At 36.0% G+C, this 14,406-nt stretch overlaps 1 protein-coding gene across 2 annotated transcripts in view; it reads left to right on the top strand.

Annotated features, from left to right (window-relative positions):
- The window catches only part of EDIL3 (EGF like repeats and discoidin domains 3), a 372,749-nt gene that overhangs the window by 236,821 nt on the left and 121,522 nt on the right, over positions 1-14,406 (top strand). For both annotated transcript variants that reach the window (XM_058526450.1, XM_058526363.1), the window contains one exon: positions 9,161-9,342. In XM_058526450.1, the coding sequence (XP_058382433.1) occupies positions 9,161-9,342 (182 nt within the window). The remainder of the gene's footprint in view (positions 1-9,160; positions 9,343-14,406) is intronic.

The raw sequence follows: 14,406 nt of genomic DNA, 5'->3' as shown, positions 1-14,406 counted from the left end.
ATTTTTTTTAAGTTGGAAGGAAGAAAAACGACAGAGCTGAGGTTCTGACTTAGAGGGCAGACTTAAAAAAATTATTTGCAAGAATTTTGTATCCCTTCTCCAATACCTCTCTCACTCTATGGGCGTTACCTGTTTATTTTCCATATGACAAACATTTCTTTATATTTTTAGGAGTGAATGCATAATGTAGATGTCTCTAGAATTCAAATAAACAAATCATCTATCTACTACACACTTCCAGTTTCCACTTTGCTCTCCATCGTCTGTTCCACCGACTTTCCAAAATATTTCAATGTTAGAGAGGGCTCATTGTGCCATACCTTGCCATCTGCAATGGCTTCCTGTTTAATCTCTTGGATTTCTTTTGACCTCTGGGACACTGAGATTTCCTACTTGACCTGAGATAACATCCAGTGTGAAGAAAAGCATAACCGCCTTGTACAAAAAGAAAAAAAAAATGGCTAGAAAGCTGGTAATTGGATTTGGGGCTATGATTTATCTTTCAAATAAAAATCAGGGTTTGACATGCCAATAATCTTGCTTTATAACAAAACATCAGAGGCAGTGCCTTGTGATACTTACCGTGATAGGCGTTTACCAAAAAATCTTAAAAGATGTAAATAACTTACTTATAAGTGTGGACATGTGTCTTCTGCATAGCAGTGTTTGAATATTTACATTTGGTATTAGACTCATGTTTCTTGAAGCAACTGAATCCCACCGTTAGCATTTACCTTGGCATTATACCCCTTTTTCGCTTTTTCCTGTGCAGATATGTTTTATCAGAAGGCAAGAATAGGTATACATCTGCAGGTTTTGAATTGCAGGCTTTTGATTCTATAGACAAATGTTTCATTAAACCATGTTGTTATCTTCATAGTTGGTAGAAGATGAATTGTGTGGTTGAAGTGGAAGCCTGAGTACAAGTAACGGAAATCTTGCCTGGCTGCAAAAGCGCATTCAGCACTTGAAAAGCCCATATGCTTTTCTGTTTTGAAAGAATGCATCTTGAGCAAACTAAAATGCACTCCTCTGTTGTCCTGTAGCAATACCATTTACTATGATAGGATGATAATCTTATTAGATTTTGTTGATTTTTGTGAATAATCTCGATAAGAATTTTGGCCTTTGACTACTAGAGTCCATAGGCACGACTATTGAAATAACACAGTCATTCTGCATCAATATACTCAAAAATTGGCTTTGGGAAATATTGGACAATTTCCTATTACAATTTAGCTTATTCATGAGTTTTTCTTTCTGAATTCAAAAAATTTAATTTAAACTGATAATACATTATAATTGACTTGAGATAACACAGTGTAAAGAAAAGTATAACCACATTTTACAAGAAAACAGCTGGATGTCTGATAATTGAATTTGTAACTTTGTGAATGCTGGTTTTCATTCCAAACATGATATTTCCGCTACCTCCAATAGCTAATTCTTATGTATTTCAATCATTCCAGCATACCAAGAAAGTGTTTCTGATTTTAACACCCACCCAGCATGTGCAATCCTTAGAGTGATAATATCTATATTCAGAACATTAATTTAATTGCAAGAAAGGAAGAGAAGTAACTCCAAAAAAGTGATGATTTGTTTTAATTTACTTTAACACACAATATTGAAAACTGCCAATTTGCAAGGCACTGTGCTAAGTGGTTTAAACACATAAATAATGCAAAAGGCATGGTTTCTACTTTTAAAAAGTTTATTATCTAAGAGAAAAAAATACACACAAATAGTTGTTCCTCATCACCGCCTCTGAGCTTTCCAATAAGGAAAATAATAGAATATAGTTCTTAAGAGTGGGAAAAATTCTTTGGTGGCCACATATCACAGAATCAGTCTTCAAGACTGTGAAGAAATTTACCTGGTATTTACCTAGGCTAAGCAGACTATGTGATGCAAAGAAATAGCCTTTTCTCTAAGGTACACATGCATTTTATGTGCAATCCAAATAAGCTTAACTAATTTGTAAAACTTATTTTGGTGATTTTGCAATTACTGGTTTCCCTAAGCAGGATTACTGTGGCCATCTGTGAAGTTTATGCTCTGATACAGAGAAGCAGTCTCTAGGTGTGGAGACGCAAACCTCACCAAGTGGGATTTTCTCTCTACGTCCTTTTCAGGTGATCCCTCCCAGTGCCTGACGGGAGGCTGACACCTGGGGTGCCCCTCGGGAATTGGTGAATGAGTCAGCGGATGGAAGGCTGGGTTGTGCATGCCCACCTTCACGTTCTCACACTGTCCAGGGAGCTCCTTCGCCATCTCCCATCTGCTACAGTCAGACCAGTACACCCAAGCCATGGCTCTGACATCAGCCTTTCTTATGCTTCCTGTCTTCATTCCATCCCTTGTCCTCTTTCCTCTGACACCACTCCCCAACACCAGAAAAATGAGAACCTGAGAGAAATCGGCAAATGTAGGAGGGCTTAGGTGACAAGACTCAAAACAAAAAAATTTCCGGGGCTCCTTTTCACCCCTGGGCCAGAGTGTGAGGAAGAATGGCCTTGATCTCTCCATCACCAACTTAGAGCCTGGTCTCAAGACAACTCTGAAATAAAACAAATGCTAAGAATAGAGGAAAGGCCCGGTCCAAGTAGCACAGAGGGAAGTTTATGCTTGAATCAGCATTAATTTCTGCAGTATTGGAGGTCATCAGTAATCCATTTGCCAGCGCTTGTGTTCAGCACAATTATCGTGCTATGCTAAGCACAGCAGAGGACTCACACTCCTGTAAGGAGATGAGACGCTCGGAGAAAGAGAGGACCGGAGATGTTTAAAGTAGATTTATCTCTTACATGGCTTTAATTTGAAATCCTTTCATTCTGAAGATGTCTGGATATTGAAATAGAGCGAGTGAAAGCAATACATTCCTGTTATGGATTCTGCCGTGCATCTCACTTGTTTGAAAGGCTTAATCAGCACACCCAGGAACAAGATGCGAGACATCTTGAGGCACTGCCTACTTGTCAGCAGCGAGATCAATAAAATGCAGATGCCGTTCTTGCCACACTCCAGAGAATGAGTTTGTGGAGTGAGAAGGACTTCACTTTGAAGCTATTTTAGTCACGTGGACTTGGCAAAGGTGGAGAAGTTCCTCTGGGGAGGGCACAGGAGGCTTGGCCTCAGCTGGCCCAGCTGCTCTCACTCAACCTGCCGGGTGACATCACTCAGCTGCTCAGTAGTTGGAATAGCAGGGCCCCAGGTTAGAGGCCTTTCCAGGCCACTCAGACAATTCAGGCAAAGCAGTTATTTTGACTGACTATGTAAATGATGCATAAAAGCCTCTGGTAACCGAGTTGATTGGCCTCCTTAATTTAGGATCATTGTAAAACCTGACAAAAGCAGGCACAATACCAAAGATGCGTACACACAGATGTAATGGTCAGGAAACGCAGACTACCACATTTTCCTGCCATATTTGGCATTGATCAAATTGCCACTGGGCCCACTCTAGGGGAAACGGTGGACAATTTCAGAAATTCCTGGTTGCTGTGTGGAGACTAGTTAAAGGAGCAGTAACCCGCTCGACTGTCAGTCCGTTTTTTCATTACTCAAGTGTTCTTCCTCTTGACTCGGCACATAAACAATTTCTAAAAGCCTCTAGATCTGTGTACTCTTGCGAGAGTAGGTGAAATCATTTTTTAATTTAAAAACGAATTACACAAAATGCTACAATGTTAGCTGTAATTTTTCCTGTTTATTTACCTTTCATATTTATTTTAAAAAATTAATTCCCTCTGCAAGTATGTATTAAGTGTCTGCTAAGACTGAGGCTTGCTGCTCAATACTCTGAGGAATATAATTCCCGCCTACAAAGGGGCTCCCTGCTTCGTGGGACAGCAGATGTACACACACAGTACACCTGGATGAGCTGTGGGGCAGGGAAGTTCTGGGTATGGCTTGAGCATAGAAGCAGGTTTTCGCTTTTCAATCCTGCCCCAGTAGCCTGGTTGATGTGAATGTGGCCCACTGGGTTCTGCGTGGCAATAGCACGTGGGACAGAAACAAGTCCTTCCAGGTTCAATCCAGCAGCAAGAATAATTTTTGATAAAATTTTAAGGAGGAATTAGATTCAACAGTGTGATTTGTGAGACATGTCCAGTCTCAATTAAAGGCAGCACTATCTAAACTGTCTGTCGCCTTTGAAGATACTCCATTTTTCTCCTCCACCCTACATCTAATTATTACTGGCTTTGCCCAGTTTTACCTTCTAAATATGCTTTGAACTCTTTGTCTTTTCCATCCCTCTTTCAGACCTGCATCATTTGCACCTGGACAATTGTAATAGCTTGCTATTTGGCCATAGTTTTGCCTCCTCTTAAATCTACCCTCCACGGTGTAGCAGGTATGATCTATTAAATGAAAATGTGAGCATAGCTAGAATTCTTCAAAAATTCCCCATCACTGATAGAATCAAGTCTTCTCAGCAAGCTCTTCAGCAAAATAATCTAGGATCTCTCTACTTGTTCGCTCTGCCCTTGACCATCCCCCCATCAACCCACCTTGGTCTAGTAATACTGAACTGCCTCTACTTACACCATCATACCAGGCTGTTTCCCGTCTCAGTGTCTGCCCTCCCTTCCTTCTTCACTATGCTGGCTCCCACTCTTTTCCAGGAAATCCTTCCCTGAACCCCAGACTGGGTTATGATTCTCTCTTCCATTCTCCCATTGAATCCTGTGCATCCACCATCACAGCAACTGCCATATTATACTGAAGTGTTTTTATTTCTGTGTGTGTCTCTCCCACTGGACCGAAAGCTCCTTGGGGAAACCAGTACAGTCAACCTAGCACAGTAGCCAATTCCTGCTTCTCATTCAGACATCAGGTTTAGCGTCACCTCTCAGGACATCTCTGGTCACCTGACACGCCCTCACCTGGTTCACTCTTCTTTTTTTCTTTTCACTTACCACTGTGTGGTATTTGCTTGTTTATTTATGTGTTTATACAGACACATAATGTATATTGTCTTCCCACTAGAATATGAACTCTGAGAGCTGAGACATTTTCTGCTTTGTTCATCCCTGTATCTCCACTGTCTAGAAAAGTACCTGATATATAGTATTTAATAAAATCGTATTTTCAAAACTGAATTAAATGAATGAAGGATGGATGGATGGGTGGTTGGATTGACGGATAGGTGGGCACATAGTAAGAGTTCAGTAAATTAGGACCGAGTTAGCCTATCCATATTAGATAAGCAGCATATAGTCCAATAATGGTAGCAGGTTAATTTTTCAACGCCTTTAAAGGGACATAGACCAGCATAATACTTCAGTATTTACTTCTGTGACTCACTGCCATAGACTGTCACCTACTGTTTTAAGGTGTCCTATTTTGTGAAAGCTCTGTCGTATCCTGAATGGCACTAGTGATATTCTTCATGTTTCCTTCATGTTAATTCTCCTATCCCCTTTCCTAGTACGTCTAAGTACACATCCGCCATATAAAATAACAGCAGAAGAAAAAGATCCACAATGAACCTTTGAAGAATTACTGAACTCTTCACTCTATCAATTGACATTATTTCCTGTTTCTGAAGCAGAGCATTTGACTTAAATTCCAGACTCATCTTTTATGAGTTTAACTTCCCTCCTCAAAGTTTCCTCATTTGTGAAATAGGCATGATAACCTTTTTTCGTTGAAATATTATTTTGATTATGTGAAGAAACATATATGGATGCACTTTTTAAACTCCAGAGTGCTCATCTAATATTAAGTTTTTTGTCAAGTATTATTTCATAGCCTTCCCTCATTTATTGATAGTGATAGCAACATATATTTTTATATTATCTTTCTTTTTAGTATCATTGTTTGCTGCTTAAGGTCACTTAATCTTAGGTGTATAATCATTTGCATTCTGAATTGCACCTCCTTCATTAGTTGTTATAGCTGTTGAATTTAATGGGACATTGGGGAAGTGGACAGCACAGGCAAAGGAGATTGGATTTGGACCCTTGATTATGATGACATCCATTTGATTGTGGTCCAAATGACTGGTAAAGAAAAGCGGTTCTTGTGACAACTTTCCAGTGTGAAATAAAGTCTAAGACTTGGATTTGCTTATTAGTTTACTGTTTAGAAAAAAAAACCCAATATCAATATTCAGCACATATTTATTAAGCTCTTTGTGTGTATAAGCCACCGTGAACATCTAAGGATGCAACAGTGTGAAAGACTCAGGATCGCCTCAACTCTAAAGAGAAACATCCAAGTGACCTTACAGAACCAAGATTATTATTTTTTAACAATTTATAGTTATAAAAGCAAAGAACTTTTTACCTTTTATTACCTCACAGCTGGTGAGTTAGGTGTCATCATAACCCCAATTTTTAAAACAAGAAAAATTGAGGGCCACTAACCATGAGGAAGTAAGTTGATACCACACAGACACGCTTCATTCAAGGACCCTTCCCCGCCATAGTTGTGTTTTCCTCTGATGGACTTTACTGATTGGCAATGTACAGTATGTAAGTGAATGTTGTAAAAGTTTATTTAAAAAGTGTGGAATTGAGGACTGAGAAAAGACACGTTCATACGCTTGACATCACAACAATGCGATAGCTCATAAGAAAATACTTTGTAAACTGTAAAGCCATGTGTAAATATAACATGTCAAGATATATGGTTTGAATGATACTTTGTTTGTTTGAACGAATGACTAGTGAGGGCATGACAAAGATTAGGAGCATTATGGCAGAGTGAAAAAGATTACACAAATATATTTTAAAAATTGCTCATTGATATCTAGCTGTACAATAATGTAGCAACTCACCGCCAATGTGTTTGCTGATATGTTAGCTAATAAGAGGAGGGTAGTAGGTTAAGAGTACTGATGAAGTAGACATACTGAATAGTGTGGTTTGAGGTCTAATCTCTTTTAAAATGATTACAAATTCGGTGATCATGTCCAATCGGCATAAGGTCTTTAGAAATACACGACTAAATGGCACAGAGTTCTTTCTAAGGCTGTTGTGCAATTTAATTAGTCAAAGCTGGCTCTTCAGCTCTGCCATTCTACTGGCTGGGCTACAATACATAGCCTCCCTGCCTGCTGCATTTTCCCGTCCAAACACTGCACAGATCAAGGACAAGGATCCTTGAGACTCTTTTAATGACAATATTCTTAAACAGCCAGCCTCCTGCAGTTGCTTAAAATCAAAGTGTCATCATGAAAGTCTGTTAGTGCTTTTATGAAGTCTTTACAGATCTTCAAGTTTAAAATGCAAAGCAAAGCAAGAACCCAAAGACTCAACATTTGAATTTTCAATGTTAATTTTTTTGGAATATGAAAAATCAGATTATTATCTGGGTCTCCAAACGCTGCAGTTCTAAAAATGAATGGCTTCTGAATTTAATGACTTCAGAGTGATATAGTGCATCTTCATGAAGTGCTAAACAGCTCTAATTACATGTTTTGGAAAAGACCATACTGTCTAAATTTAACTTATCAAGTGAATGATTTATCGTCAACCACAAAAATGCAATTTTTGCTGTATTAATGGCATTTTTACTAATAAAATCTCATTAAGATGATTATTTATCCATATATTTTCATCCTTTTTACAAAAAGTGTTTAAAGATGTTAAAGTCATTGGAGAAGTGTTAGTAAGTAATGTGCTTAGAGCTTCTTATTATCTGAGCAAGGAATAGGACAAAGAAACGTTTATGCTTAATGAAGAATGGTTGCCACTGAGAAACATCTTTGTAACTTTTTAAAGTATTATAATCCAGCTGCAGAATTCTTTCTTATTTTCAACCTCAGTCTGAGTGTGAACATTTAATTACTGACAAATGTTGGACTTCAATAGTAATTAAAATCTAAAATATGCTTGGCGGCAATCGCTGATCAAATTGACTTATACACACTGGCTTTTAATAATAGCAGTGTTTTCCTTTCATATTTTCAGAAATTCTGGTGAATTATTATAGTATATTTTATAATAGGATTTTCATATTCATTATACAAGTCTAATTTCGCAAAAAAGTTGAGTACGGAGTATGAAATGTTAATGAAATTAAGACAACTAGGTATTACTTTTCATTATATCATAATAGTAAGTATTCTGAATTTTTAAAACTGAATATAAAATTAATGTACTTTCTGGTGAAATTTTATGAAATAATTAAGAGATTCAAATATATATTATATATAATATAAATATATACAATTAAGAAACTCACATATATAGCATATATAATATAAATATATATAATATTTAGATAGATTTACCTCTATTTCTAATTTTCAAATCTAAACACATTTGGTATCTGAGAACATATCACTTGAGTATATTATGCTTTAATCTTAGTGTTTAAAATTTTTATTAGGATATTTTTCTTAAATTCCCAAGTTGCAAATTTAAAGAAAAATGAAAGAAGAAAGTTAAAATGTAAGTGCAGAATCCCTATATGTAGAATTGTGAATTTTGAATTAAAAATATTAGAAATATAAATGTTTTAATATGTTGCTTTACTGAAAGGTATACGTACTGTTGTGTATGATGGTACAGAGTTTACCTGCTTACTTTATAAAAATAATTTCTCTACATATTTTCTATTACTTATAACATATCACACGTTGTTATTATAATATTTTAAATTGTTGACAGATTTACACATTGCCCTTTTTGTGAAAGCATAACTGGCAGTGGTTATGAAAATTTAAGTTAAAAAATTTATAGTAGTGAGAAATGCTAATTCAGTATGAAAATGATTTTGATACAAAATTCAGATGTAGGCTAATCAAAAAATAATGTATTCACAGATCTTTATTGAGGACTTATGATTTATGAGACATGCTAATATCTGCGAGTATAAAATACAAGATAGGCCTTTTAAGGGCATTACACTTTTGTTGACGTGATCAACAGCCAAAGGATAACAGTATATAATGCAGAATGGTAATGCGAGTGAGAAGTGTCTGTTCAGGTGTCATACTCAAAGTGAAGAAGAAGGTGGCATGAGGAGCAAGAATTATCTCCCTCATGTAATGATCAGTAACAAATCTATAAAGTAGATGGGGCTTAAATGGCAGGATGGTGCAAATTAAAATCATTTAAAAAATATCTCCTATCAAATCTAACAGCCACATTTGGATATGGCTTATTTCTGATACATTCACATTTTTTTCCTGATTTGTTCCCAGAATGCTCGGGCCCATTGGGGATTGAAGGTGGAATCATATCAAATCAGCAAATCACAGCTTCGTCTACCCACCGAGCTCTTTTCGGACTCCAGAAATGGTATCCCTACTATGCACGGCTTAATAAGAAGGGGCTTATAAATGCCTGGACAGCTGCAGAAAATGACAGATGGCCATGGATTCAGGTAACAGATGGGATGGGGCAAGGTTACTGTGGAGATATGACCAGAGTCATTTCAGAAAGAAGACTGAGAATCCAATGTGACTTTTCATCATAGTCACAGAGGAAAGGAGCATTTAGTTGAGTCCAAATTGACTATAAACTCTGAAACTGTGGGAAATGTGCATATTCCATTGGAAAGTGTATTAAAAGGGTTAAAAATGTTAAAATTCTTGGGTTATGAATATTACTATTTGTTTGTTTGTTTGTGAGATCAGGCCTGTGCTAACATCTGCCAATCCTCCTCTTTTTTTTGCTGAGGAAGACTGGCCCTGGGCTAACATCTGTGCCCGTCTTCCTCTACTTTATATAGGACGCTGCCACAACATGGCTTGCCAAGCAGTGCATCTGTGCGTGCCGGGATCCAAACCGGCGAACCCTGGGCCACCGCAGCGGAGCGCGCGCTCTTAACTGCTTGCATGCCCGGGCCGGTGCCCATAAATATCACTATTTTAAGGTGCATATCGGAGAGGGAGGTTTTTATGTCTGCCACATGTTCATTAGCACTGTGTTAATGTTTGGCAGCAACTTTTGATACTTCAAAAAAATAAAAATTGCATCTTCTCCTTCTCTGTCTCAGAGGTGGTTCCACATGTGCAAATACAAAATATACAATGGATTATGATAATACCTCAGATGTCTTCAGTACCCTCTTTCAATAGCTGAGGGTGTTTCCATTCATACTCTCTTATTTATCATCAGCCAACTATTTTTTAAAACAAGAGAAAGTTAATGTATAAAAAGATATAAAGTGATTTCCCAAAAATGGGATGGATGGTAGTAATGCCAGCACCTTGTATTTTATCCAGTTAAATAATTTTTGAGCACTTTGGTGAAATGAGACAGTAAACTACATATTAAGAGGACAGAAAATGTGATCAAACCATGGTTTCTGTGGAAAATTATACCTCTGTTGTAGGGTAGGGGATCGTTAATAACATCTAACAAGTCATTGATGTGTGCTGAAGAGAAGGAAAATCCAGTATACAATGAGTCAGAGGAAGAAGTAATTAATTATCATGAAAAAGCCTCATGGGGAAGATCAGTTTTGACATGGACCTGGGAAGATGATTTTCAATAGAGACTAGATGCTAAGGGAACAGCATGATCAAAGATGCTAGGTGAGAATCTGGGGAACACCATAAAGAAAATCTTGACTCATGGATAGGTTGCAGGAGGAATGTGCTCAAATTCAGTGTGTGAGTTTAGTGTTCCTTCGGATTCATACATACTAAAAGGTTTTAGCCTTATTCCTTAGAAATAGGGAGCTATTTACAGAATTTGGATTTGTTTAGTTAGCTGATTTGTTTTATTTGCTTACTACATATTTTGAGTCAGAGGTCATTTTTAAGATGGGAATCCATGATATGATATTATTAGGTGAAATGAACAGGGGCTGCTTTATAGGCAGTTAATAGAAAGGGAAATTGATTTATAGTCAAGTAGTATGACTTTCATACTTTAGAAACAGGGCCAAAATCTCCTTCAGATATTTTCTGTGTTCAAGTTTCATATGAATTTTTACATATCCTATATACATTTCTTTTATCTGTATGGCCCCATGTGGTTACCTGATATTCTTGTTTTGTTTTACGAATTTACACTTGCATGTATTTGCAGAAATTACTTTTAAGTTACACATGATTACACATGATTTTTCTAATCTGTAGCCACATGTGCAAAGAGAATTCCAGATAGTGGAATTGGTACATCTGTACAGTTTTGGTCATAGACTAATGACATTCCAATTAAGGTTTAAAATAGACACAGAACAACAAAAAACGCTTGTATTCTGTTTGCTAAAAGTCATTCCAGAGGCCATTTTTTAGTTGACTATTATGAAATGCATTTGTGGGATTGAGGTCATAAAAAACTTTAGAAATTAAGATTCATAGCAGAAATTGCAGAACAATTGAGAGGTGATGTCACAAGTTTGCATCAGGATTTCTGTTTGGCAAATTAATTTTGTGAGCTTCAGTGATTGCCATGTTGCAATAAACCGTAAATAACATACTTCTGCAATGTTGTCTCTGAGAAATGCTTTATTAATATTTCACGTCCTGATTTTTCACTTTTCTTTGTCCCAGTTTATTGCCTACTTTACATTATGCATCATCCTGCCTTTCAAAGTATGAATGAACTTTAAGTTTTCTTTATTCCAGTGACTATAAGTGGAAATACCCTCAATGGAACGGGACAGTGGTTGACTCTCAGAGGAGTGTAGATTAAATATAACTTTATCCACTTAAGTAGAATAATTAAATACTTCTTTTACTTTTAGGGACAGTCTATTACCATTATTATTAATATTATTATTATTGCTATTTTGTTTTTAGTGTGAAGATGATAAAGAACTCTTAAAGAAAAACAGTAAAAGTAAAAAGAATTTTGTATTAGAGGAAGAAATCTTGCATATAATGGGAGGAAAACTGAAAACTCATTGTTATTCAATAAATACTTTCTGATTGTGTTCAGAACATATATTATGTTATTGTATTCTTCAATAACATTGTTATTTTTCTGAAAAGAAAATGTTTATCCCTTTCTTACAGGAAACTCATATCTGAGAGGCTCTGGCGAGTCTAATCATGTACCAAATTTTCTGTGTTTGAGCATTAGTAATTTCCCTTCTCACTTAATTCTTTTATTTATATTCAGTCCTTCAGATGAAATTTTGAGTACTTTGCTTAAACTCACTTATAATGAGCACAGAATTCCCCTAATCTTTCAGGTGTCTGACACACATGCACTAATTAGTATTCAATTTCATTTTCTTCCTCGTCTTGATGAAATGAAAATTGAAATTGTCATTTTAAATTTACGCACCCAGCATGCAATTATCGATAGCACCATAATGCTCATAATTGGTTTTGTATTTAAAGGGTTAGTGCAGTAAATACAGTTAAACAAAAACCTTTTTTTTTTTTTCCTTTTCCAAGGTTTTCTGACCTTTATTTTCTCATTTTTCCAACTAATAGGTAACCACCACCTTAAACACTGACTAGTTCATTGGCATCCTGGAATATCAATTTCTCTTTCTGACTGATGTGTTAGAAAAAACGACTTTGCACAATTATGGAAATATGTCTTGGGTTATCTTATATAAAAATGTATAAAAGCTTATTTAAACCCTCTGGGAACTTTGCTCACTGACTAAGGTCAGTGAGGATGATTATTTTTTATTTATTTTAGAAGATAATATTTTCTCTTTCTGTTATTTTTCTTTTCTTTTATAGCTACATGTAGTAAAATTTTCATTTTATTGTTTGTTTTTAATTCCTGAGGTGATTTTGTTTCCATGTTTTCTTTCTGGAATGCATGTACACTGGATTTCCAGTCATTCATTTATTCATCTACTCAACAAACATTTACTAAATGAATGTCTACTCTGTAGTCTGCACTCTATTAGGCACTAAAAAGAGATAGCACTTGCCTTCAGGATGCTCTGAATCTAGGATATAGAAAAATAAATAGGATAAACATAATAAAACATGTGTTGCCTTGTCTTACACCATCTGCTAACCATTTCATTTGAACCATATTTTATTACATGCAAACAGCCTATTTTTAGTAGAACTTTTGTTAAGCCAAAAACTAGTTTAGCATAATATTCATAGAATATGAGAGGAGAGAAAGTCTCATTACACTATGTATGACATAGCTATATTATTACATGCTGATCTATTTGATGGGTATACTAAGGCAAAGCCATAATTTTCCTCTGAAAGTTAATTTACCAATAGTTGTTTCAGTACTAGTATTTTGTCACTGAGAAAAATAGATTTTGATCTTTTTCTTTTCAGTAATTCATTACCCTTTTAGAAATTGTGAATATGATCTTAATATGTTCCTTTTGTATATGCCGCAGAGTTTGTGGAGGGGAAGAGATAGTTATTTCTCAAACTTTAATGTGCACAGGAATTGTATGGGTCACCGGATAAACACAGAAACTTCTGGAATGCCCCACAGACCTAGGGCAGGTCGTCCTCAGACTGTGCCGCAGAAGCACATCTCGTCAGCTCACGAAGCCTGGATTTGTACTACTCGAGATATGTTAAAAAAATAGATAAATAAAATTTAAAAGCACTTTTGCTCGATGATCTGGGCACTTTGTTGTTGGAACTGTAAGTAGTGATCACTGCACGAGTGGAAGGAGAGGAAAGAACAGGAAATAAAATGAGGAAGGATAGTGGGAAATATGTGACCCAGAAAAAGTCTCTAGAAGGAGGCAGAACCACGTTTTGTGTCCTTGTCAGAAGCGCACCCCAGCTTTAGCCGCAATTCGTAAGTAAGCATTAGTTGTTAGTCATACAGTTTTAAGTATTTCAACAGTTAATGTTCCTAAATGGCTGTTAGATTCCGCTTTGTTACAAAATTTAAAATATCCAAAGGCAAGACCATCTGACTTTTGCATTTTAAACAAAATATTAGTTGGTGTAGAATACACTGGCCCAAAAGAGATTTATGTGAGCACAAGTTATGTTACAAATTCATATTTCTGGAGTACAAATTCTGTAAGTGGTAGGTTTTTTTTTTAAACTTTGTGAACAGTGGGATTGAAAATGCTGCAAAAAATAGAGTAATCATCTATTTCATTTCAAAAGTCTGTATATAATGTGTGTAAAAACTTTTTTGGTGCTTACAGGTACCTGGAGCTCCTTGAGACGCAAAAACCATTTTTATAAACACGGAATTTAAGAAGTAAATTTTTTTTTTTCATTTTCAGGTTGTTTTCTAGTTATAGAACCTGAATTGCATAGAATCTAATCCATCTTTACTACTTCTTCATTCAAGCAGAAAATGTTTTAGCCTGTTTTTTCCTTAAAAAAAATACTTTCCCAGATATACTACCATCCATACTAAACACTTCTCTAAGGTTATTTACATCTGGACATTGATAGAATACTTCTGATGATCTTTTTATTTTTTTAAACAGTAATCCTGGGTGGAAAACTACGGTTTTCCTTTAAGTTGTTTACTAGAAGTGAGGTTTTATAGCTAGTTGTTATCTGTTAAAAAATATGTTACT

The sequence above is a fragment of the Diceros bicornis genome, chromosome 1, assembly GCF_020826845.1.
Source record: "Diceros bicornis minor isolate mBicDic1 chromosome 1, mDicBic1.mat.cur, whole genome shotgun sequence".
In the NCBI taxonomy this organism is placed as follows: domain Eukaryota; kingdom Metazoa; phylum Chordata; class Mammalia; order Perissodactyla; family Rhinocerotidae; genus Diceros; species Diceros bicornis.
The sequence above is the reverse complement of the archived record's forward strand: the minus strand, read 5'-3'. Positions and strand labels throughout refer to the sequence as shown.